Below are 25,267 nucleotides of genomic sequence, written 5' to 3' on the forward strand. Positions count from 1 at the left end.
GTGCAGTAGGTTAAGTATCTGACTCTTGATTTCAGCTCCGGTCATGATTTCAGGGTCATGAGTTAGAGCCCCCTGGCAGGCTCCATCCCCTGAGTGGGGCTTCATGCTCAGCAAGGAGTTTATTTGAGATTCTTTTTCCCCCTCTCTCTCTGCCCCTCCCACTTGTGATGTCTTGCTTTCTCTAAAAATAAATAAATATATATATTTTTAAAGTTAGTGACTTGAATGGAAGGAGTGACAAATTTCAGTCTTAGAGTTTGAAAACCTCTATTTTTTTTTAAAAAAATCATGCATCTATAAGTAAGAGGTATGTATCAAATCAATTCCAGGAGTGACTAGCTAAAACTCTGGAAGTGATGCTGAAGAGTGGGATGAATGTTAGTTATATATGATAATGTAATTAAAATTATTTTAAATCTTTGTGAACACTGTGACATTATACAATACGTATATATTAAGAGTATAATAGAGTCTTAGTGTTTAAAATTTTTTTATTTGACTACAGTCGACATACAACATTACATTAGTTTCAGGTATACTACTTAGTGATTTGACAAGTTTATACATTATGCTATATTCACCACAATGATACTGTATTCCTAATGCTCTACTTTTTATTCCTATGAGTTACTCATTACATAACTGAAGGCTTCTATCTCCCTCTTCCCATTACCCATTTTGCCCAACCCACCACCTCCTTCCCCTCTGACAACCATCAGTTTGCTCTCTGTATATAGTTCTGATTCTGCATTTTGTTTATTCATTTTCCACTCATAAGTGGAATAAAATGGTATTTGTTTTTCTCAGTCTGACTTACTTCACTTAGCATAATACCCACCCCCCCAGGTTCATCCATTTGCTTCAAATGGCATCATCTCATCCTTTTTAGGGCTGTGTAATATTCCACCATATATATGTATATGTAAGGATATTATATATGTATATATGTATGTATATGTATGTACATATACATATATAAATGACTGACTTGATTTCAGGTTGTGATACACACACACACACACACACACCACATTTTCCTTATCCATTACTTTATTGGTGGATACTTAGGTTGCTTCCATGTCTCGGCTATTGTAAACAATACTATAATAAATATAGGTGTGCATATATCTCTTCAAATTAGTGTTTTCATTTTCCCTGGGTAAATACACAGTAGTGGAATTATAGGATCATATGGCATTCCTATTTTTGATTTTTTGGGGAACCTCCATACACAGTGCCATACCAATTCATATTCCCACCAACAGTCTGCAAGGGTTTCTTTTTCTTGGCATCCTCACTAACACTTGTTGTTTCTTGTCTTCTTGATTCTAACCATTCAGGCACGAGGTGATATCTCATTGTGCTTTTGATTTGCAGTTTTCTGATAATTAGTGATGTTGAGCATCTTTCATGTGTTTGCTGGCCATCAGTATGTCTCCTTTGGAAAAATATCTATTCAAATCCTCTGCCCGTGTTTTAATTGGACCATTCAGGGTTTTTTGCCATTGAGTTATATAAGTTTTTTATACATCTAAGATATTAACCTCTTATCAGATATATCATTTCCAAATATTTTCTCCCATTTAGTAGGTTTTTTTGTTTTATTGATGGTTACCTTTGCTATCTAAAAGCTTTTTATTTTGGTGTGGTCTCAGTTATTACTTTTGCTTTTATTTCCTTTGCCTAAAGGAGGCATCTCTAGAAAAATGTTGCTATGGTTGATGTTAGAGAAATAACTGCTTGTATTCTGTTCTAGGATTTTTATTGTTTCAGATCTAACATTTAGGTTTTTAATCTGTTTTGAGTTTATTTTTGTGTATAGTGTTAGTAAGTAGCCCAGTTTCATTCTTTTACATGTAGCTGATTACAGACTAGAGTTTTATTCTTCAAAATAAAAATATTCGTATTTAGCATTTTTGGGGGAAGTCATCCTTTATTGCATTATTAATCTAGATTTCTATACTTAGTCTTATTTTTACCTACATTTGAAGATAATTTTTATATTACATGAGGGATGATTTCAGCAATTTCAAGGAAATAAAATAGTATTCAAATAGAGTTCAATTTGTGGAACTAATACTGTTGCAACTTACATATAACAGGGCTTTGTAAATGCTATCTTGAGTGGTTATTTTCTCTGCTTAGCACATGGAGCTGTCAGGATCACATGAGTTAATGTATATAAAGAGCTGAAATGAGACCATGTAATGCTCAATTAATGTCAGTTATTATTATTACCATCATTATTGATGAACAGACTGACTTAATTTCAGGTTGTGATCATAGCATATGTCATAGTGTATGGCACAGAGCAGGTGTCCTATAAGTGTTTGTTCATTGATCCCAGAGATGTTGTAATCATTAGGGCTTTCCAACTGGGGCTTTGGAATGTGCCTCCATTTCACATCCTATTTTTACAGCAGACATTTATTGAACTTCTTCCTAGTAGTTAAGCTGCAGCTATTAGATAAAGTCTCTCTCTCCTATATAAGGACCATTTTTTAGAATGGTGAAGGATTAATGAGAGTCCTTAGGCTGGAGGGCTTCCTGAGGTTTAGGACATTTCAGTTGAATTTTGAAAGAACTAAAAGATAATGGAGAGGGAAAAGGAGGCAGATAATTTTAAGTAAGAAAAATGGCATATGGGCTGAGTGAAGTAAGTCAGTCGGAGAAGGATAAACATTATATGTTCTCATTCATTTGGGGAATATAAATAATAGTGAAAGGGAATATAAGGGGAGGGAGAAGAAATGTGTGGGAAATATCAGAAAGGGAGACAGAACGTAAAGACTGCTAACTCTGGGAAACAAACTAGGGGTGGTGGAAGGGGAGGAGAGCGGGGTGTGGCGGTGAGTGGGTGACGGGCACTGGGGGTTATTCTGTATGTTGGTAAATTGAACACCAATAAAAAATTTTAAAAAAATACAATAAATGGGTTAAACAACAATGTAGATAGAATTGAAAATGGAAATACTGGACTAGATAAATCATCCATAAAACTAAGGACGGTAAAAACATAAAATAGAAAAGAGAGACAAAGAAACATTATCAGAAAGAGAGCAGTTTTACACGACCTTTTGTGATAGAATTGAGAGAATAGGGAAGTAGCATTATTCACAGAAATAATTTTTCTGTGCCCGTCACCCACTCACCCCCACCCCTGCCCTCCTCCCCTTCCACCACCCCTAGTTCGTTTCCCAGAGTTAGGAGTCTTTATGTTCTCACAGAAATAATTAATGCGAATTCTCCAGATGTGATGATAGAGAAAATCATTCATTCTTTCATTCATTCAACAAATGTATATTAAGTGCCAGCTATGTACTAGGCACTCTTCCAAACTCTGAGACTACGGCTAAGGATAAAACAGTTAAAAGTTAAAAAAAAAAAAAAAGAAAAAAAAAAGAAAAATGGCATATGGAATGGAGATGAAAATGACAAAATGATGTTCTAAAAATTTGAGGTAGATATACCTGACTTGGGAAATGAGTTGTATTAGGAATTAAGAAGAGATTAGTGAATGAAGGCATTTGTCAAAGAAATACCCTGTAACTGGATAGCTGTATATGCATTTGATAGGGTGGGGAATGCAAGCTGTTTTGCAGAATCTGTGAATAGGAGAAAATGGAACTTGAGTAATACTACTCTAGCAGTTCATTCAAGAGAGAAAATGAATTTGGAAGTAGTATACAAAATAGGAATGGGCAATTTCAAGAGATTCTTCAAAGGAATAGTCAGAGGACTTAATAATGATTTATTGTCCATTAGGGAGAGTGAGATTTCATAGTGGCATCAAGATTGTGAACATCAGTGATAGAAGTTTGATTAACCCCTATGTAGAATTTGAGAGGTGTTTAAGTTTGAGAGGAGAAGGAAGATTGAGTTTAGTAATTTTAATTGGCTTAAGCTCATTTCTTAGGAGAATATTTAAGTAGATATAGATTTAAGACCTGATAGATAATGGGAGTAAAGCTTGGAAATAACAATTCATGAACCATCAGCCCATTTGAAGCCATAAGAATGTCAGTCCTACTAAGTCAAGAAAGAGAGCAGAGCACTTAGAGAATGTTTACCCTTGTCAGTGAGGAGTGAGAAGTCATATTCACTAGATTATCTTTCCAAATATCATACCTTTCATCAGTATTGTGGCCTCTTGACAAAGTAAAGACATTTTTATTTACAATAAAAAATGCATAGTGTATATTTACACACAAGTAATAGTCCACATACAACATATGTTCATATCTGGCTCCATTTTCTGTCTAAATTTCTAGACAGGTGAATCAGTTGAGAAAATAGTTACAACTAATTAAAAGCAATGCCTGAAATATTTCATTAATCCTTTCCCAAGTTTCATTTTCCCAATTTATTTTATTTATTTAAATCCATTTAAATACCACCAAGGAACCATTATGGACCTCCTAGTAGATATTTATTTAGCTATCTGGCTCTCAGATGAGAAAGGAGAATGAATGCTTGTGGAGAAAAGGCATACTTAGATACATAGAACTAACCTAAAATCATTCAAAGAGCTATGGTTTTGTGTTACAAATAAAGAGCAGAAAAATTGTAAGATATAAAAAAAGCTCTGGAAATACCATTGATCTCTCTCTACTACCAAATTGCATTCTTTACTCTGGACATTTAGACTGTAGATAACCATTACCTGACAACTATCTGTTACTCTTCTACGTCATTGAAATGTGGCAAGGATATGAGTGTGAGGGGTTAAAATTTGAAATACTCAATCACAGTTGTGTGTCTCTTGCTAAAACTTGAATAACAATGAAATAATTTATTTGGTCAAAACAAAGTACTTCACAAATATCATAGATTTTTGAAATGATGAATTGACTCTCCTAAGAAGAAATTGGTATTTCACAAATGTGTACCTTGGACAGTGCCAGGTGCCATGACTAATGGCATATGGAATTCTTAGCATAGCTCCTAGCCTACTGTAGGCACTCAGAAATTTTAGCTGATATTATTCGCTGTTATTTTTCTGTTTTGTGATTATATAGTTTTCATATCTAAATGTGTTTACATTTCTTGAAATTCATCTTGTTTTACTGAATTGCTTTTTTGAATTAATCAAGACAATTTTTAGTTATATGTTCTCTCTGAGAGTGCTACTATTCCTGCTAACTTGGTGTTATTGTTGACTAAACAGTCTCTCTCATCTCATTCAAGTCAGTAATCGTTAAGATGGAGAGACCACTCAGCGAGGCTTGGGACAGAGCCAGCAGTTCAGACTAGTAGTTGTTGGTTGGGCTGTCAGGCATGAAAGTTAGTTGTGAGGGGTATTAGGACCTCTATTAATGAAATTGAACTAAAAGCTGTAAACAGTTTTCTTTTTAGGGTAACTTCATGTTAGTTCTAGGATTACCCTCACAATACTATGATTCTTACTCACTCTGAGACCAATATGCTTTATTTCATGGAAAAGAAATGGGTGAGAGTTTTGTTTGTGAATCTGGAGCCCATGGGGATGTGCTATACACAGAATCACTGTCATGAGCGCCAGAAAAACAAAACAGGCTGAATTTACTGATCTAAACTATGTTTCTTCCCTCACTAGAGAAAATTAGATATTATTTAACTTTTGTAATGTTCTAATTTGCTGTGGTTTATCATTCCCAGGTGAGTTTTTGTTGCTGTTGTCATAATTTCATTTTTGTTTTTTTAATTCACTGTAAGTCTGAAAGACTAAGTCCTCTGAGCAGGCTTCAGATGTGTTTCCCTAAATAGCTTGAACAGAGCTGGGTTAGTGAGGAAGAGAGAGTTAGCAACATCACAGACTTTGCCACACCCAAATCTGCTCAGGCTACTTACTGAGGGAAGCTGAATGCTCAAGCAGAAGCAAAAAGAGGTCCTCTATGCTTGTACTCAACAAGCGAAAGAGGAAACTGCCCTCTTATTCCTGCTTTTGAGACATGATAATCCTTGTCACTAGTGAAAATAAATTCTTACTGGATGATGATTGGGAGAAGAGAGCTCCCTTAGATATTCCCGACTACTCCAGGCACAGGAAATAGTGGGGAGATTTTAAGAACTTTCTGCCTCAAAGGAGCTGAATTAGAAATATGAGAAGAGGTGGAGAGAGAGTTTTTTGTTCTCCAAAACCTTTCCAAAATGAATCTCATTGGGCAGCCCCGGTGGCGCAGCGGTTTAGTGATCCTGGAGACCCGGGATGGAGTCCCACATCGGGCTCCCTGCATCGGGCTTGCTTTTCCCTCTGCCTGTGTCTCTGCCTCTCTCTCTCTCTCTCTCTCTCTCTCTGTCTCTCTCTGTCTCTCTCTCTCTCTCGCTCTTTCTCTCATGAATAAATAAAAAATAAAATCTTTAAAACAAAAAACAAAAATGAATCTCATTGAACATTATCCTGCAAGTTTCTTTTTTGGAGAAAATGGAAATGGCAGTTATGGTCAAATGAAAGATGACATTTTAGGGACAAATCCCCTACCTGTTTGTTTTATGCCATCCCTCTCTATCTTCCCAGCAACTCTGCTTTCTCACTAGATTCTATCCTTTTTCCTCTTCCCCACCTCCTCTACACCTCTCTCCTTGTACCTTGAACTTCTCCTTTTTCTCGGGGCCAATTCCCTTGCTTACAATCTTGCCTGTAACTATAAAAAGGCTTTCTTCCCTCATCACTCCTTTTTCAAATCAGTTTTTGTTTCCATTTTCACTAATTGACTCCATTTTTTCTCTGTCTCCACTTTCACATCACCCCTTGTCCCACCGACCCACCATAATTCCCCTTGTACCCCATCTCTTTTTACTCCTGGGGAGTTCAAAATGTGTTTTCAGGGCTCATCCTTGATACCTCTGCTACACTGGCCATATTAATTGCTTCCTCCCTCTCTAAATACCTTACTTCTTACTAGATGAGTTTTCCCTCGTCTGTGGAATGAACAGAAATTCTCTCTTGCAGGTTTAGTGGTAGGAGATTTCTGCTACTTTTGATTTTTCTAAAGTTGTGTTGTTTTGCAGGCAGCAGGTGGCTTTTGGAGAATGTACACGGGTTAGTAAGTAGAAGAATGTAAATGGGACAGTGTTTGGGGGATGGCAGCCTATATAAACCCATAGATATGCATAATATTTCAAGAATTGGTGAATGGAAAAAGAAACTAATTATGTTAACAGAAAATAGTAGCTTGGATAAAAAGGGGCTGATTGGTCATATTGCCAAAATGTTGGAAACCATAATAGGAAACAAAATTAGCCTGTTAGCATTTTGGAGACATTAAGAGCTAATAAATGGAGTAGGTTTGAATAATTCAGAAGACCTGGACTTGATTTTTTACCTATCATTTTCTTTTTTATCAGTCTTTGAAAAATCTGTTTCTCTAAAATTTAGAATTGCTCACTAATCTCTGTAGTGAATCTTCATCTTGTTATCACCTTTATTTTAGAATCCTATACTTTTTTGTCTGGTTTTGTGAATAACTTCCTGGCCTCTTCAGGGGAGGTTCAGCAACCCACATCAGTCATTGTGAAAAATGGCCAGCTGGCTTCCTTTTTCATATAATTAGGAACCTACTTCGCCTGTCCTCTATGTCTTTTTTAAAATAAAAATTAATGTAGCTTCTGAGGGTTCCCTGAATGCACATTAGAGGTATAACAGGCCCTGATGATTTGTGATTAGTACATCTGGATTTTCAAAATACCAACGTTCACTCTCTCCTGCTGGTGTAGAATTTTTACTATTCCATCTTCATCTTATGGGTAACAGTCATCATACTCATTTGTTCATGGTTAAATTAACATGAATATGCAATTTTTTAAAAGTCACTTTTTAAAGTAATATTTTTCATCTTTTTTTTCTTTTTCGTATTTGTGAGTGGAAATGAGATCACTTTTGAAGGCCTCCTTTAAAAATATATTTGAAGAGATTTGTATCAATTGTATGATGTTTGTCCTGAAAATATTAAAAAAAAAAAAAATCTTTTTAGCTTCCTTGATTCTTTTTCTTATATAGCCTTTTATTATAGGCCAGATGGCTTGTCTTGCATTTCACATTCCATAGTGTTGCCATTGGTCTTAAGGTCATTTTACATTTCTAATTTAACCAACCTGACCCACTGTGTTAATGTCAGGAGTCTGCATGCAGTGATAGAAAGGACATCAACTTTGATTCCAAATAGACCTTGATACAAATCTTGCCTTCTTAAAATATCAATATTTGCCATTACTATTAAAAAAAATGATCTCTTAGATGTGTATTCTTCATCTGTCAAATGGGACAATCATATCTTCTTTCAGAGTAGATATCTTGAAGATTGAAGAAGATATGCTATGTATATTTGATACATAATAAGTATTAAATGAATGAAAGTACTTCTTATTTTCCTATATGTTTAGAAATATCAGAAGAAAAAGGGATTTTCTCTTTACAATTATTGAATTACCTCATATACAATTATATTAGAGTTTTATTTGATAAAATATCAGTACATGACATCTTAAATGGTATCTTGCTGGTTCAACCAATGACTTGACATTAGTCTTCTCCACTAAATAAGTCATATGCTGAGAAATACCTTTTTTATTGTTCAGAAAGAAAATGAAACTTAGTCAAACCACATAAAAGTGCATTTAGTGAAATTACTCAAGTCACAAAACTTGTTGGCCATAAATCAGTTTATGTTTTGTAAATATTTTATAGAAATATGCTGTAATCTTGCAAAAAGTATTTACCTAGAATCTATTCTGAATCACTATGTTTTAGAGTGTTAAAATTACTCAAGCTTGAAATCCACAGCTTTTGTCCTTTTTATCTTATCCATTCATTTAACAAATATGTATTAAGTGACTATTATGTCAGACATTATTCTAAGTTTTTGAATATGTGTTAGTGAACCAAAGAGACTGAGATCCTTCCTGTTGAGCAGTTCATACTTCAGCAGTGGGAGGCAGGAAACTTTAGTAAGTAGTAGAGCAAATTAAAAGGGCATTGAACATATAGGAATATGGTGGCTATGGGAAAGCAGATTATAGTGGTAAGTAAAATAATCAGAATGGGAGTTTTCAGAAATTGGCATCTAAGCAAAGCATTAAAAGAAGTAAAGGAGTTAGTCATAACTAATATCAGGAAAGAACATTCCAGACAGAAGGAAAGGTTGGTTGATGAAAAGAACCCAAAGTAAAATTAGGGCTGGTTTATTTGAGGAAAACCAGAAAGGAAGCCAGGGTGACTGGAGCAGAATTAGCAAAGAAGGAGGGAGTTGGAAACAAAGAATAGTAGGAGATGAACTCTAGAGTTATGGGAGGCCAGATTATATTTTGAAGACTCTGGCAATTTATTTGTGAGTGAAATAAGTAAACTGGAGAACTATGCAGAATTTTGAGCACAGCAATCATGATCTGATTTATCTTTCAGAAGAGAGAATAGACTAGAGGAGGGAAGGCAAGGGTAAATGCTGGGCAACCAGTTAAAAGTCTTGTGGAAATCCAAGTAAATAGTGATAATGTCTCAAGACAAGATGGCAATAATCGAGGAGGTAAAAAAAGGATTAGACTCTAGATAAATTTTGAAAGTAGAACCATTTTATGAATTGGATGCAAGTGTAAGGAAAAAGGAGAAAAGTCTAAAGTTTTTGGCCTGGACAGCTAGAGAAATGTATTTGCAATCAGCCAAGATGGAGATGGCTGCTGGGGAATCCTTGTTTCTTTCTATCTGTCTATCTATCTAACTCTCTCTCTCTCTCTCTCTCTCTCTCTCTCTTTTTTTTTTTTTTTTTTTTGAGAGTGAGAGAGAGAGAGAGCATGTGAGAGGTGGGGCAGAAGGAGAAGGAGAGATTTCTAAGCGGACTTCAACTGAGCAAAGAGCCTATGTGGGGCTCAGTTCACCACCATGAGATCATGACCTGAGCCAAAATCAAGAGTCAAATGCTCAACCAACTGAGCCACCCAAGTGCCATTCTATATATTTTTAATTAGTGATCTGCAAATTAGAAAATTATGTATTTTAAAAGTTTTTTCATTTTCTCAATCTTAGGTTTTTTTAACTGTCTCTAAAATTTCCTGTTACAAATGCAGACTAGTACAATAACACTCGGGGAATAAGCACAAATACGCTTTTTCTCCAGACACTATTTGAATGTACTTATCTCCATTGATGATAGGAGTAAAATTCAAAAACCAAGAGACAGAGAACAGAAATGTAAACATGTCATATCTATTTCACAGCTTAGTGCACAGTATATAGTTTCCTGACATTAGTCATGAAAGATAAAACAATTTAGATAAAGTTCAAATTGAGATAAAGTTTCATAAAATAGTGTTTTGTTTTGTGTTTTGCAGGTGGGTCAAGGGGAGTGGGTAGTTATTATAGGAACCAAAATAGAAGCTCAAAAGAGAGAAAGTAATTATGTAAATTGTGTTTTTTGAAGGCATTTAGGACTTTTAACTTACATACTCTAAGTATCTGGAAGCACATTTAGTTCCTGCTTGGAAAGATGAAAGTCTAACCATAACCTCATTGACAGGCTTGTGGCAGTTTGAGTTTCTCCTGTGTGTCTGTGCACGGAAGAGTAGAAGTGGTTGAGTGGGCAGTTGGCAGCCATTCATCGCATTGATTGCAGTCATTCATAAAACCCAGCAGTGCTGAGGGTGGAGTCAGGAGGAGCGTTCCCCTGTGGTGGTTGCAGAATGTCTCATTTGCATAAATCTGCAGTAATGCTTGAGTAATGAGAGGATGCTCACTTGCAGTTTGAAGACTGTTAAGAGTCCACATCTGATAAATCCTTGAGGAATTAAAGATGTTGCAAAGAATAAGAGGTCAAACCCCTTGAACTCCTAGTCTCTTGATCCATAGTAATTCTGGGAAGTCAGCACTTTGGCAGTGTTTGTGGCCTCCTTATGTCTGGCTGAAGGAATGAATCATATGTAGAGGAAGACACTTAATAGCTACAATAGCTACAACATATTGAAATACTGTATTTCTTAAGTATGAGGGGTCTATGTGATTCAAGTTTAATGCATAGGAGATAATAGAAGGCACTGGTGCTGAACAATTTCTGCTTATCAGAACTGTCAAAACTATTACAGCTTATCCCTCCAAATGTAATATGCCAGACACAACACAATCCAATTATAATTTTAAAGAAATGTTAATCAACACAAGCTAACACAAATCTTGAGTGTATTATATATATATTTTTATATCCTATGTAACTATATGAGCATAGGGGTTTTTAAAAATCTTTTCTTTCTTATATCTAGAAGAAATTTCAGCTAAAAAGAAGTCAAATTAGAAAATGTAGGAATATATATATATACCATAGTTTAGAGTCCCATCAAATTGGTTGAATCCGAAACAAATAGTTTTTACGCCAAAAACACAGATTCAGTAGCCAGCTGTATGTATCACTATAGTCTTGTAATCAGAATATATTTAGTATGAAAAATGTTACCTGCTTTTTAAAAATTAAAGTATATTAAGTACATCTCAAATTATATTTATTTTTTAAAGGTTTTACTTGTTAATTTGAGAAAGAGGAAGTGCGAGTGAGAGATAGAGAGCAGGAGCAGAGGGGCAGGGGGAAAGGGAGAAGCAGGCTCCCTGCTGTGCAGGGAGCCTGATGTGAGGTTCAGTCTGAGGACCCTGGAATCACCATCTGAGCCAAAGTCAGACACTTAACTGACTGAGCCATCCAGATGCTAAAAATTATACTTAAGTTCATTGTAAATACTACATTTTTTAAATATTGATGTATCTGTTTTCATTATCTAGTACATAAAGTTCAGAAATTCAAATAAAGTTTTTATTTGAAAGATTCTATAGTTGTGCAGACAGAAGCAGTGTGTCAGCTGTTGTACTTTTACACCAAAAGTACTGGGCACTTGAGATTAGATGAAAGTTTTCTTACATAGACGTAGTCTTTCACTTAGGGAAACAGTTTGCTTAGAAGTCTACCTTTAGTGCTGGCTGATAATCCACATTTATTAGAAAAGAGTTACTTAAAAGCGTATCTAAGGAAATCTGTAATTAAAATGGCTGATTTATTTTAAAGCTATGTATAATTTCCTGAAACTTTAGGGGAAAAAAAGAAATAAACTAAGACAGAAGGTTGCATATGGTTTCCCATAGATATAATTCTTCAAAATGTTTTCCAAAGTTGGTGATATTTCCAATATTTTAACGAACCAGTGCATGTAGATTTAATATGCTAAATGTACTATTTTTAGTTGAGTGGGAATTGTTAAAGATTTTCCAGTGCTATGAAATATAACTTCCTTGTACTTTGGATAAGTTAGACCAACATTTCAGAGCTCAGAAATCCCAGAACATTATTTTGCTCTAATGAGTGCCTTCTTAGTTACTGACTTAACCCTTGATGCCTGAGTGGCTTTCTCCTTCCATGAAATGAAGCAAGAACAGAAGGCCTTGTGTTCCTGTGGATGTCTTTGACTTCCATCTCTTGACCAGTCCATTAAGAGTTTAACATTAGTTCTTAGCAAATGCTACATTTCTGTACTTTGATCCTCCAAGTATATCAAGTCTTTGAAATGATACCATTTTCTTTTCTCGTTACATTACATATTGATTTCTAAGTCTTAGCTGACCTTGTTTGGAATGAGCAGTATGTGTGTGTGCACGTTTCTGTGCGTTGTGTCCATGTTTCCTTGTATCATTTCTTTCAGAAGTGGAGAATTTTGCCATGCAGCTTTTAGCTCTGGGAAAACAATATATCTGCCACTGCCTCACCAGTGATCCACTTCTGGAATAACATGACTGGTTTTAAATATTAGTAGTGTAGTCGAATATCCCAGAAGCCTCCATGGAAGTTGTAAGAACCAGATTCATGTTTGAGAATGCTGGGTCCTAAGGGGCTTTTCCATGTTACAAAGTCTAAGATGTGGGGTCTCAGCTTTGTAACCAAGGGTTTCCCTATTCAAAGCAATATTTTTTAAAGTTCTTGAAATGAAGGCATATCTGAGCCATCCAAGTACAGCGTTAGGCGGGGGTGTTTTTTAATTTCTGCCAATGAATCTCTTCAATGCTCGGCATGCCCTGTTAACACAAGGGTAAGAGTATCCTCTGCTGCCCTTTGGAGCTCTGTTATACTGTCTATCCTCTGCATTTAGTTAGCCTATAATGGGGGATTTAAGACACAAAATCCTTTTGCTATTTTTTTTTCACATTGTGGAGGTATTTTCTCTATTTATTTTACATATACACACATACAAACACACACACAAATACCTTATATATGAACATTTCCTTCCAAGTCTTTCTCTTTTCTTAACTTGAAGGGGTTTTGAACATGGAGAATGTCTTCAGACCTGTTAGATCTCTTTTTGCATAAAGCAAAAAACATGTGTGGTAATGAATGGCATGAAATAAGTCCATATCTTTTAGTAAAATAGCCAAAGCCACAGAAAATCCTGCCCATCTTTTAACATATCAGTGCAACAGTTGTTCATATTTTTAAGCTTTCAGATGTTATCACATGATGAAGCCAAAGCTTTCAGTAGCATTTCTTCTATGGGGAAAACTGCTGACAATCATTTTATTGGTGCTAAAAGGAAAATCAAATTAAGAAGCTAGAACAGATTTTATTTGGGTATAATTGAGCTCTTGGAAGTCTAAGTCAAAAATATCCAACTCTAAGGGCTTTTCCAGGGCCTCCAGGTTAAGATCAAAGGGGCTTACAAAGATTTTCCATTAGACTGTGTTTTCAGTACCGTGTTTAATTTCTAGATGTGTTCTACCCTTTTTATAATTAATAGTGCGTTGTGCTGTCTATCATGCGCCCCAGGTGTGTTGTCAGGGACATGGCGAAGCCTGCTGCCTGCAAAACACCAAGAAATGCTGAAAACCAGCCCCACCAACCTTCACCGTGAGTATGGCATTAGTTTTATTGACTGAAAATGTCGTCTCTTACACAGATCACTGGTTACAGATATATTAATTCACGTTGCATGTGGGAGTAGATACTCTGATTGCTCATGTATGTGTAATAAAAAGGCTACTATTTAATCAGATAAAATTATCTGGAAACATGAGCTCTGTATTAAGTATCTTTGTTAAATGAAGTTTCTAATGCCATATTGGAAGCATAAAACTAATTAGAGGAAAGGGACACATTTTTAGGGCTCTAGGGAGGCAGAAATTCTGTGCCTTATGGATTTGGAATGTACGTGGGCTGCAGCCTAAGACTTTAGGGTAAGGCAAGGTAAAGAGAGGGGGGTGTGTAAGTAAGAGAAGTGCAGAGGTAGTCCATTACCCACCCTCACCATATCATTTAAAGGTATGGACAATCGAAAAGAGTGAATTGCCCATCTAGTTTCATTTTTATTATTGCAACCTCAAGTGTAGATACTAGTGAAGAGTTAAACACTAACATAACGGGGAAGCAAGAAGTAGAAAAGAAACCAAATAAGTAAATTAAGTTGTGAATGTGGATTTTGATGAGATAAAATGTCAATAGCTTTAAAATTCTGCATAGTACAGGATATATTCAATCTTCTGACAAGAACTATGCTCTTAAGAAGAAAAATTAAACATTCCCTTAAAATGTCTCAGTAGCAGCACTACTCGGCATAATCATTACAGCCAAGTAGTTACTACTGGGAAATGTCTCCTTCCAAGGTTTTTATCAAACACCTCTGAAGAAATGTGTCTTAAGAGTGATTTTCTATAGATTTTTTTAGTTGAGATTCTTTGAAGTATACCAAAATAAAGTGATAAAATTGTAAAATGTGAGAAGAAAAGTAAATTTTTATAATTCTTCTACTATGACAAGTTTTTATTAGCATTGGCAAAGACCAAAATTAAATAAGGCATTAAATCCTTATATTTTGTATATTACAGTCAGTCACAAATCATTTAAAATTATGTTTTAGGAAACAAAATTTTGGTAAATACATTTCAAGAGGCTCAATACATCAGTTATAGATTTTATCTCAGACTTTAAGTATACTTGAATATCATCTACATTTTATCAGTATTTTTCAAGGAATAAAAATAATTTTTATTTACACATAGTAAAAAATGACTTCTAATTACATTGACAAAAGTACAAAGTTGGAAGAAGTATTCTAAATGGTGTTGCCATATTTTTTTTTCTATAAATGTTCTTGCTCTAAAACCATTTTTTCTGATAATTGAACTTTCCTTCATAGTTCATGGAAAACTTATCATCTCTACTTCTTATGTTCTAGGCATTACAAGGCATTTTGTTTTGTATTAGGATTATATTAGGATTCAATCTATTTCTGGGAAAGTTCTTTAGGGAATGAATATTGATTTTAAAATGTTGTATTCCACATATTGAGGTTCCATTTTAATTGGTCCCACTTGATCTAATGTCCATTTTAAATTGGAGTTATTAGATATGGAACAGCAATTGTCATCCTTCCCAACAAGACTTTAGATCACTTTTCTTTATTATATTTTTTACATTCCATAGACGTAAGAGTTGTAGAAATATGTTGTAATTTACCTTGTACCTAGTGGAACTTTCCTGGTAGCCCCTCTGAGTATAGTGGCCTAGAGGAAGCAACTGTAGTTCCTTTGGAGCCTCTATTCTGACCACTTCTTTGCTCACCTAAACTTTTTGCATTAAAATAGTGAACCTCTCTAAGTGAATTCAAGTATTTAAAGTTTGCAATTCTTTCCTTATCCTGCTGATTCTCTATATAGTGTGTTTGTAATTTGAGCTCTCCTTATCCATATATGTGCCTTTCTAGGTTGATAAGAAAAAGGCAATAATAAATTGCTGGCTGCTCAGAATTTTAGATTTGTGAGTTATAAACCATGAGTTGGTCTGAATATCAATAAAGGCTACTTTTTTGCTTTTTAAATTTTGAATGGAATGTAAGAGATTAGAAAATCCAAGAAAGAATGTATCCCAGCTTAATATTGTGGGATGAATTTAAGTTTCTGTGTATGACAACTAGGTAAAAATATAAAATTTAATAAACACTATATTTAGTTATAAGGATATCCTCGTGGCTTTTAATTAGGAGGGTAGCATAGATTTGCATTATATATATGTGTGTGTGTGTAGGTATATAAAATATGTATTACTTACTTTGACAGAAGTGGGGAAAATGGACTAAGAATGTGATGTGGGCAAAACTAGGGACAAGCAAATCAATTAATAGACTATTGTAATAGTCAAAAGAAAGACGATAATGTCTTATAGGAGTAGCAGAGGGTGTAGGAAGGAAACATTTCAGGAGCTGAGTAAGGAGTCACATTGGCAGTGCTTGATTGTCAATTGAATATGATTTGTAAGGAAAGTTTAGGGAGACTATCATATCAATTGTTTGATAATTAAGGACCTGACAGAAAAAGTGGAATTAAAGAACCAAACTAGGTCTAGGTAGGTAAGCAGTGAGGAGTTTGCATTTTGATATAATGATTTTGTGGTACCTGTGCATTATCCTAGGGTACAGGTCCAAGAAATAGTTGGGTATATGAAACTGAAACACTCAGTTAACTGGGACAGGAGATGACATCACTAAAAGATATATAGTTAGAAAAAGATAATAGAGAGAGTCCTAGGTAAAAATCAATGCATAATGAATAGGCAAAAGAAAAGGATCCCCTGACTCAGCTGAGAAATAATAATTTAAAACATAGAAGAACCAGAAGCCAAGGTAATAGAGGGGCTCAAGAGGTATCTCCAATAGTATCAAATGCAGCAGAAAATCAATGAATAACTTCAGAGATAAAAAATGTCCTTAGGATCTGGCCATTTGGAAGTCATTGGTGGCATTTGTCATAGCAGTTTAAATATATAAGTGGGTGGAAATACTCTATTTTGATAGTTGTGAGGAGGAAATGACAAGTCAGGAAAAGGAAATAGTGATTGTATATGACTTTTAAAAAGGCTTGACTGTGTGGGTGTGGAAAAGAGAGAGAGAGTGGTAGGTAGACAGGAAGTAGGGCAACTATACTTATGTTACTTGGTACATTCTACTTGCAAGTCTAGATTGATGAATACACATGTCAATAAACTTTATATTTTTGATAACTGTGTATATAAACTATCCAAGGATTCTTTTTCAGTTATTATTAAAATGTCACTTAGTCATATTTTAGACATGCTGCATAAGTTGTCATCACTTAATCAAAGTAATAAAGTACAATATGTTAAAAAATGATTTATTCTGTTTGGGGTTGATGTGGGTCAAGGAAGGATATACCAAGCCTGCAATAGGTAATACGAGTTTTGAAAGAAGAATAGTTCGATAGGTAGGCAGTTTTGGAGTACAGTCTTCCGGGAGAGAACAGTTGTCCTGAGTCCCAAAACATCAGGTTGTGCTGGGGTAGTAATTTAAAACATGTTCTCATTGTTGGAGTCTGAGAACATGTGTATGTGTATTTGTGTGCTGTGTGGTCATATGGGTGGGTAGAAGTTCATGTGTGTGTGGGTGAGTGTGAGCATGTATGTGAAAGAGAGAGAAAGGAGGTAAGAAGTGCTGCATCAGAATCTCTGAAGAACAGGATGTTTGTCTAATTTGGAGAAAGTATATAATTAATTGTGCCTTGTCTTAGGTTTTATTTTTAATACTGTATTTTGAAATTTGACATACCATTATGGGTTTTTGAGTTTTTCAGAGTGATTTGGGATTTAAAAAGTCTGAGAGATTCTTGTCTATTCATCAGTATCAGTCTTAGATCTTAACAGGGATAAGTAGGAGAGGTAAGAGATAGGGTAGATTTGAGAAAATTTCCCAGGTGGTATAATTAGAGTATAGTGATTCATTAGATATAGTAATAAAGCAAAAATGAGGGGGGATAACTCACTTTATCTCAAGAGACTTAGTGAATGTGATAAAATCAAGAAGAGAGTTAATTTAGGCATGAAAGCAAGTTTAGATTTAGCATTAGATTTATGTATTAATGGCCAAAGGTATCTCCATTTGAAACATCCAGAAGATATTTGGCTCTCCATATCTCAAACTCAGGAGAGGGTTAGATGAGATGTGCTAATTTGTAAGTAGTTGCTTTATAATAAAAGCCATTAGGACAAATGAAATAGCATGGGGAGAAAATATAGAGTTGGAAGGAAAAACTGGAAAAGGCAGTGTAGAGGGTATCATCTGTATTGCAACAAAGAGCAGAGGAATTAAGTAAATTATGCAAGATCATGAAAAAACAAACTGGTCCCAGTTTTCCTGGAACTATCCATGTTTCAGTACTGCAAGTCACATGTCTTGGGAATCCAATTCCCTGCACTGTCCTGGAAAAATTGGGATGATTAGTCATACTAGAATGGGTGAAGTTGGAATTTGAAAGTAAAAATCCAGAAAATGAATGTATAACCGAAGAAAAAATATATTTATACAATGTTTGTATTACTGTGGAAGGTGACATTATCAGGAAAAAATTGAATCCAGAGGTATATGTATTGTTATTCAGTCTTTCTTGGTTTTCTTTGTTTTTGTTGCCGATTGCCTGCTTTTTAAAATGAACATGCAATTCACATGCCATATGTACAATTCACCTTTCATGGAGTACAATTTAGTGTTTCTCACAAAATTATGCAACTATCACTGCTTTATAACTTCAGAACATGATGATCACCCCAAAAAAGAAACCTACTACCCATTAGCAGTCATTCATTCCCCTAGTCTCCTCAAACCCAGTTCATAGCAACCACTAATTTACTCTTTCTCTATGGATTTGCCTTTTCTGGACATTTCACATAAATGGAATCATGGAATATATGGACTATTTAAGTCTGGTTGTATCATTTAGCATAATATTTCAAGTTTTACACATGTTACACATTTATCAAAACTCCATCCCTTTTATTTCCAAATAATATTCTTTTGTACGTATATACCACTTTTTTGTTTACCCATCATCCATGAGTTACGTGGACATTTGGATTGTTTCTAGTATTTAAGCTATTGTGTAAAAAGCTGCTTTTAACATCTATATACATTTTTTGAGTGAATATATGTCTTCAGTTCTTTTGAGTATAAACCTAAGAATGCAATTGCTGGGTCATTATAGCAACTATATGTTTACATTTTTTTAGGAACAGTCAAACTGTATCTTAAAGCAGCTGCACCATTTTACATTCCTACCAGCAATGTAAAAGGATTCCAATTTCACTACATCCTTGCCAACACTTGGGATTTTTAGTATTTTTTGTTAGCCATTCTTGTGGGTATGAAGCACGTGAATGGCTATTTCATTGTGGTTTTGATTTGATTTCTGTAGTGAATAATGATGTGTTGAGCATCTTTTCCATGTACTCATTGGTTATTATATATGGCTTCTTTGGAGAAATGTTGACCAGAATCTTTTGTCCATTTTTAATTTGGTTACTTGTTATTATTGTTGAATTGTAATAATTCTTTATATGTAATGGATACTATATCCTTGTCAGAGAAATGATTTGCAAATATTTTCTCCTATATAGTGAATTATCTTTTCATTTTCTTGATAGTACCTTGAAGCACAAATTTTTAATTTTGATGAAGTCCATGTAATCTATTTTTCTTTTGGTTACTTGTGCTTTTGATGTCATATCTAAGAAACTATTGTGAAATCCAAGGTCATAAGGATTTACCTCTGGATTTTCTTCCAGGAGTTTTATAGGTTTAGTTCTTATATTTAGGTCTTTAATCCATTTTGAGTTACTCTTTGTATATGGTGTGAGGTAAAGGCCCAATTTCATTCTTTTGCGTGTTGGAATCTAGTTGTCAAAAAGTGGTAACAAAAAAAAAGTGGTAACAGCAGATCTCTATCTTGCTCCTCATCTAAGAAGAAAGCTTTCAGTCTTTCTCCATTAAATACGATGTTTGTTGTGGAGTTCCAGTAGTTGTTTTTTTTTTTTTTCCCCCCTCAGGTTTAAGATGCTTCTTTCTAGCATGTTTAGTGTTCATATCATGGAAGTATGTTGGATTTTCTCAAATGCTTTTTCTGTACCTATTGAGATGGTAATGCCCTTTTTGTCCATTATTTAATTAACATGGTGTACTGCTTTGATTGATTTTCATATGTTGAACCAATCTTGTATTCCTGGGATAAATCCCACTTGGTTATCCATTTTATATGTTTCTTTATTTGATTTGCTATTATTTTTGAGGATATATATACACACACATATATATATATATATTTATAAGTGGCATTAGTTCGTGGTTTCCCTGTGATTTATTTGATTTTGGTATCAGGGTAATTTTGACCTCATAGAATGAATCTGGAAGTATTCTCTACTATTCTATTTAGGAAGAATTAGTTAAAGATTACTATAATTTTTTTTCAGATGATTGGTAGAATTTACCAATGAAGCCATCAGCTTCTTTGTGGGAAGCTATTTGATTACTTAAATTCTATTTTTTTTTTAAATTCTATTTTATTTGAGCATTTATAATGGTTCTGTATAAATGTATATGTATGTTTAGGTAAGTGTACTGCATATGAAGTCCTCACATCTTCAGGAAAGCTCATATTCAAAAGTTAATTCTATATTACTCTTGAACCATTCCTTATTTTGAATTTTTGATACTTGTGATTTCTAGTTCTAGAAAATAAACTTAACTCTGTTGTGTGTTCACATGTATAACCAATTTCATAATTTAAAACTTACAGTGTAACCTCAGAGTCTGGGTTCAGTATAGCTAGAGCCAATCAGAAAGAAAAGATCTTATAGATATAATTTCTTTAATAATTTTGAGATTCTTTGATTTGAGTTTCTCTGATTACCTTTGGGAAAAAAAATAGAAACTGGTTTTAATATGGTGTTTATTTTTATTTCTAAAAATTATGTTAGTCGTATGTTTGTAAGTCCTGTAAGTATCAATTTCATTTATTTAACCAAAAATGATTTTAAGTTCCAGGTAAAAATGCAAATTATTAGTCTCAGAATTTTACTTTGCCATTCTATCTTTATCCTTCTACTTCGTTTCTAGAAATGATCTCTCTGTGCAGTGGTAATTCATATCCTGGACTGGATCATTAAGTACCATCTGCATTGAAGCTTTTGACATGGGTATGTGTGTCACACATACTCTTCTTTTCCCCTTCTTCACAGCTTCAGATGAGTCAGCCTTGAATTGACAGGGAGGCTGTATCCAAATTTTTCTTTTAATAGGCATACTTTTTCAGATATCAAGGGCATGGCTTTTTTCAGCAACAACTGTCTTTGTTCAGATTAATTATAACATAGGGGCTTCTGAGGACCGATATGTATGGGATCAGAATGAATTTAATCATGTCAATGTGGTAGCTTATATTTAACCTAATTTTAAAATAGCCTTGAGAATCAAAATTTTAACTGAGAAAAATATATATTAATATATATACTTTTCCCATAATGTCTGAGAAGTACACATGTGTCTTTATACTTGATTATATGGTTTTTCATTTAAAATCACATCTAACATCAACATTGTATTTTATACTAGATAACAGATTAAACAAAAGTGTGTTTCTGAAATTGTTAACAGTTGGACAGAGCCCTTGTCACTATGTCACTGTACCTTTAAGCCCTGCATACCAGACATGATTCAGGTTGTTTATACTAAATGCCCAGAATTCTGTCTTGCTGTAGTAATGGATGGCAAAAATTGCATGAATAATACAGAAAATTGGGCAACCCACTGACAGACTATCACCACCTCAGATACAACTCCATAATAAATACAATGATTCCTCTCAAAAACCTGGGGGAGACCCTGTGAATACCAGAATCTAGCCTGCTTTTCCCTAGGTTTCCTGATCTTGGCTCTCTGCACGTCCTGAGTCATGTGGTGTTCTCTGCTCCTGAAGTTTAGCGGATTTTATACTCAGTCTTTTCCACATTCTCTTAAGTTCTGATCTCTGCTCAGGTATAGTCTGCTCCTTCATTGGGAACCTGTTAAATCAGCTTTGGATGAGAAGGTAGCATTGAGGAGAGGGGAAGTGAACGTCAACTGGTAGAGATTGTGTAGTAGGAGAAGCTGTTCACTGCTTACTTTCCAGAGAGTCAGGCTATTAATTCTTCCTTCAATAAATATTTATATATCTGTTCTTTGTGCAGAGCCTAGTACCAGCCACTGGATATGATGATGGACAAAGCAGAATCTTTGTCTTTGTAGAAGTTAGAATGTGTAGGAGAGGATCTAAACAGCAAACATAGATGACAAAACTCTTATTTTTAACAAAGGGCTAAACTGAATGCCATGTTAGAGAATTACACTGGGAAATCTATTTAGAAAACATGTTCAAGGAAGGCTCTGAGAGATGACATTTAAGGAGAGGCTTGAAAGATGAGAAATCAGCCTTATGAAGAGTCAGCAGAAAGGAATTCCAGTTGGACAGGATGGTGTGTGGAGTGGATCTTAAATGGAAACCAGTGTAGCATGGTTGGGAAACTAAAAGAAAGCAGAGAAATGTGAGGGGGAGGGCAATGGATGAGACTGATAGGATAAGCAAGGGTTCCAACTTAGAAACCTCTCAGATCTTAGGATTTTATGTAAGACTATTGAGAAGCCTTTGCAGTAGTTCAGAAAAGGGAGAATTATGATCCAATGTAGTGTGGCAAGTGGGTTGGGTGAAGATAAAAGAACCTTAGGAAGCAGTTGTAGTGGTTTAGGCAAAATATAATTGTGGCTTGGACTCTGCTGGTAGCAATAGAGATGGAACAAGTGGAATTTAGTCATGTTTGATGAAGTTTAGTGTAATTTAATGAAGTTTTGGAAGTGGTGAAAGAGAAGAGGAGGGGCACCTAAGTGGCTCAGTTCATTGGGCATCCAACTCTTGATTTAGGCTCAGGTCATGATCTCAGGTCATGAGATCAAGCCCTGCATTGGACTCTGTGCTCTTCATGGAGTCTGCTTGAAGTTCTCTCTCTCCCTCTGCCCTCCCCTCCACCCCCACTCTTGCATACACACTCTCTCTCAAAATAAATAAATAAAACATTTTAAAAAAAAGATTTTAAAAAGGAAGAGGAGAGAACTTCTGGTGTATACTGAAGGGAGGAGGCTGCAAGTCATATGTGTAATCTCTGATATGTGTAACAGGTTGAATGCATTGAATGCATAATGTATAGTAACATGTTTTCTCATAAAATATTAAGCATCTTGTGTACACATACATATCTTAAAAGGCACATGTGAATGAAAAATTTAGAAATCTCAATTATATTACTTTAGGTAAACTTGCATAGAATGTCAAATATTGAAAGTAAAAAATGATGAAAAGTAAAATTGAATAAAAATTGAAACATGACTAAACTGTGCCATTTTAAATGTTTGTTCTTTTGTGATTTTTTTTGCACTCTCATATTCTGTTCGGATAGAAGATTTAATAATTTTGTAGGTGTTCTATACTACAGGAAATAAATATTCTAAAATATATACTAGATAAAAATATTGCTCCTTTTTGGAAAGACATCTCATTTTGTAGTAAAGTTCAGCCAAGAAGAAAGGGAATATATTTCCATATGCAAAAGATCTTTTAACTATATATTTTATCATGAATGAACATATTATTCAGAGACAAGCAGCCTGTTCTATACTATTTTCAGCCAGATGTTTACATCAAAATGTGATGAGTTTTATGTTTTTGCTGTTAACTATTTTTTCATATATACCATAAGAGCTGTTCAATGTTATAGTCAATACTTCTATTACCACCTGCAGTAGGGATCATATTGTGAGCAGGTAATATTAGAAAAATAAAAGTTCCAACTAAAAAATATGTATATGTTTTTGTCTTTTAGGATAAAGTCAGTACAACCAGTTAACTTGAAAATAGAGAGTACAAGGAATGCTAACATTACCAATTCATGGTTATAATTAGGAAGTGACAGAATTTTTCTTAATCGTGTGGCTTTTATAGTCTTCATTCTCTTTATATGATTTTCCAGTTTATGGAAATCATTCTGTGCCAGTTCACAGAGTCTTATAAGGCCCTTCTTTCTGTTGTAACTATTTTAAGATGATACCATTTTTATCTGTGTCTGAATGCTCAGAAAGAAGATGCCTTCTTCAACTCCTTGTGTATTAAAAAAAAATTAGTTTGGTAAGAGTAGACTCATAGTAGTTTTATGTGTAACAATTATGTTTCATGGACCTTAATTAATCATAAATTACTTTCACCAGTTACCCCTTTTTGACTGAACTACATCCTCTGTTAATGAGGCTCTGAACAGTTTCTAGTTTGGTGATCCTGACATTAGAGGACTTGCCTCTTATATACTATGTCCATTGTTCCTGTGCATAGAGGGTGTTTTAGCTAAAAACAGTTTTTCCCCTCTTGTGCAGAACAGCTGAGTAGAATCTTATTCTTTATCATCTTGTTGATTCTATTAGGAAGCCTATAGGTCATCTTTACCATAGACCTAGGGGCAGCCCTAAGGACCTAGCTCAATGGATCTCCATCCCTTCAGCTTTCTTGGGTCAATCTTAGGCCATATGAAATTTTTCCATAGACACAAATAATTTATTTTAAGAAAATTTCGTGAAAAACTAAAGTTGTAGAAGCCTAAGCAGACTTCTAATTGGATTTGTTTAATGTCAACTTTAACTCAAGTCACATGATGTGAGCACCAACTGAACTTTAATGATTTGTGCCCTTGGCCTGCATATGGAAGACGAGACATGAATTTTGGTAGTGAATTGCCTCACTGTCATGTAGCAGGAAAGGGGCAGATCTAGGTCGAGAATCCAGTTATCTAGATTCATAGTATAGGATGGATTCAAAATACCCAGATGATCTACATTATGATTAAAAGAATTTTGCAATTTTTTAGGAAGTAGTGGGTAAATCATAGCATTCAGAGTTTGTACCAAATATTTTTAGTCCTTGTTCTGGTTCTTACTTGCTGGGTAACATTGGCCCAGGTGTTTGTTTGCCTTCCTAAATCTCAGTTTTCTCATCTGGAAAATAGGAAGGAAAATGTTTCTAGTTATCTCATTGGCAAGTTTTGAAGATGTAATGAGTAAAAGTATGTAAGAGAGTTGTGTGTAAAGTACTGTATAAATATTACATATTCTACTACAGTAGCAGTGAATAATCTCTACATTATTCATTATTTTGTCCATTTAAAATATTTATGAAGCTTTTACAGTGTACTCTTATTGGCACAATTTGAAAAAAAATACTTTTTACCTAATTCAGTTAAAACATAGGCTGTATCTTATCTATTAGTGTTTCTCAATGAGAGTAGTGGTATAAAAAGGCATTGGAACAGTTTTTGAAAAGATACACTATACCTCACACTAGCCCATCATGTATCAGATGCTCCCTACTGTGCATGAGTAGTGAAGCCAGGAAATTTGTATTTGGAAAGTTTCCCCAAATTATCCT

The 25,267-nt window shown here is 34.6% G+C and overlaps 1 protein-coding gene across 36 annotated transcripts in view; it reads left to right on the top strand.

Moving 5' to 3' along the window:
* The window catches only part of RIMS1 (regulating synaptic membrane exocytosis 1), a 477,898-nt gene that overhangs the window by 69,007 nt on the left and 383,624 nt on the right, over nucleotides 1–25,267 (top strand). For 35 of the 36 annotated variants that reach the window (XM_035697447.2, XM_035697450.2, XM_035697433.2 and 32 more), the window contains exon 2: nucleotides 13,764–13,844. The exons of the other annotated variant lie outside the window; for it this stretch is intronic. In XM_035697447.2, coding sequence (XP_035553340.2) covers nucleotides 13,764–13,844 — 81 coding nt within the window. The remainder of the gene's footprint in view (nucleotides 1–13,763; nucleotides 13,845–25,267) is intronic. 36 annotated transcript variants of the gene reach the window in all.

The sequence above is a fragment of the Canis lupus genome, chromosome 12, assembly GCF_003254725.2.
Source record: "Canis lupus dingo isolate Sandy chromosome 12, ASM325472v2, whole genome shotgun sequence".
Classification (NCBI taxonomy): Eukaryota; Metazoa; Chordata; class Mammalia; order Carnivora; family Canidae; genus Canis; species Canis lupus.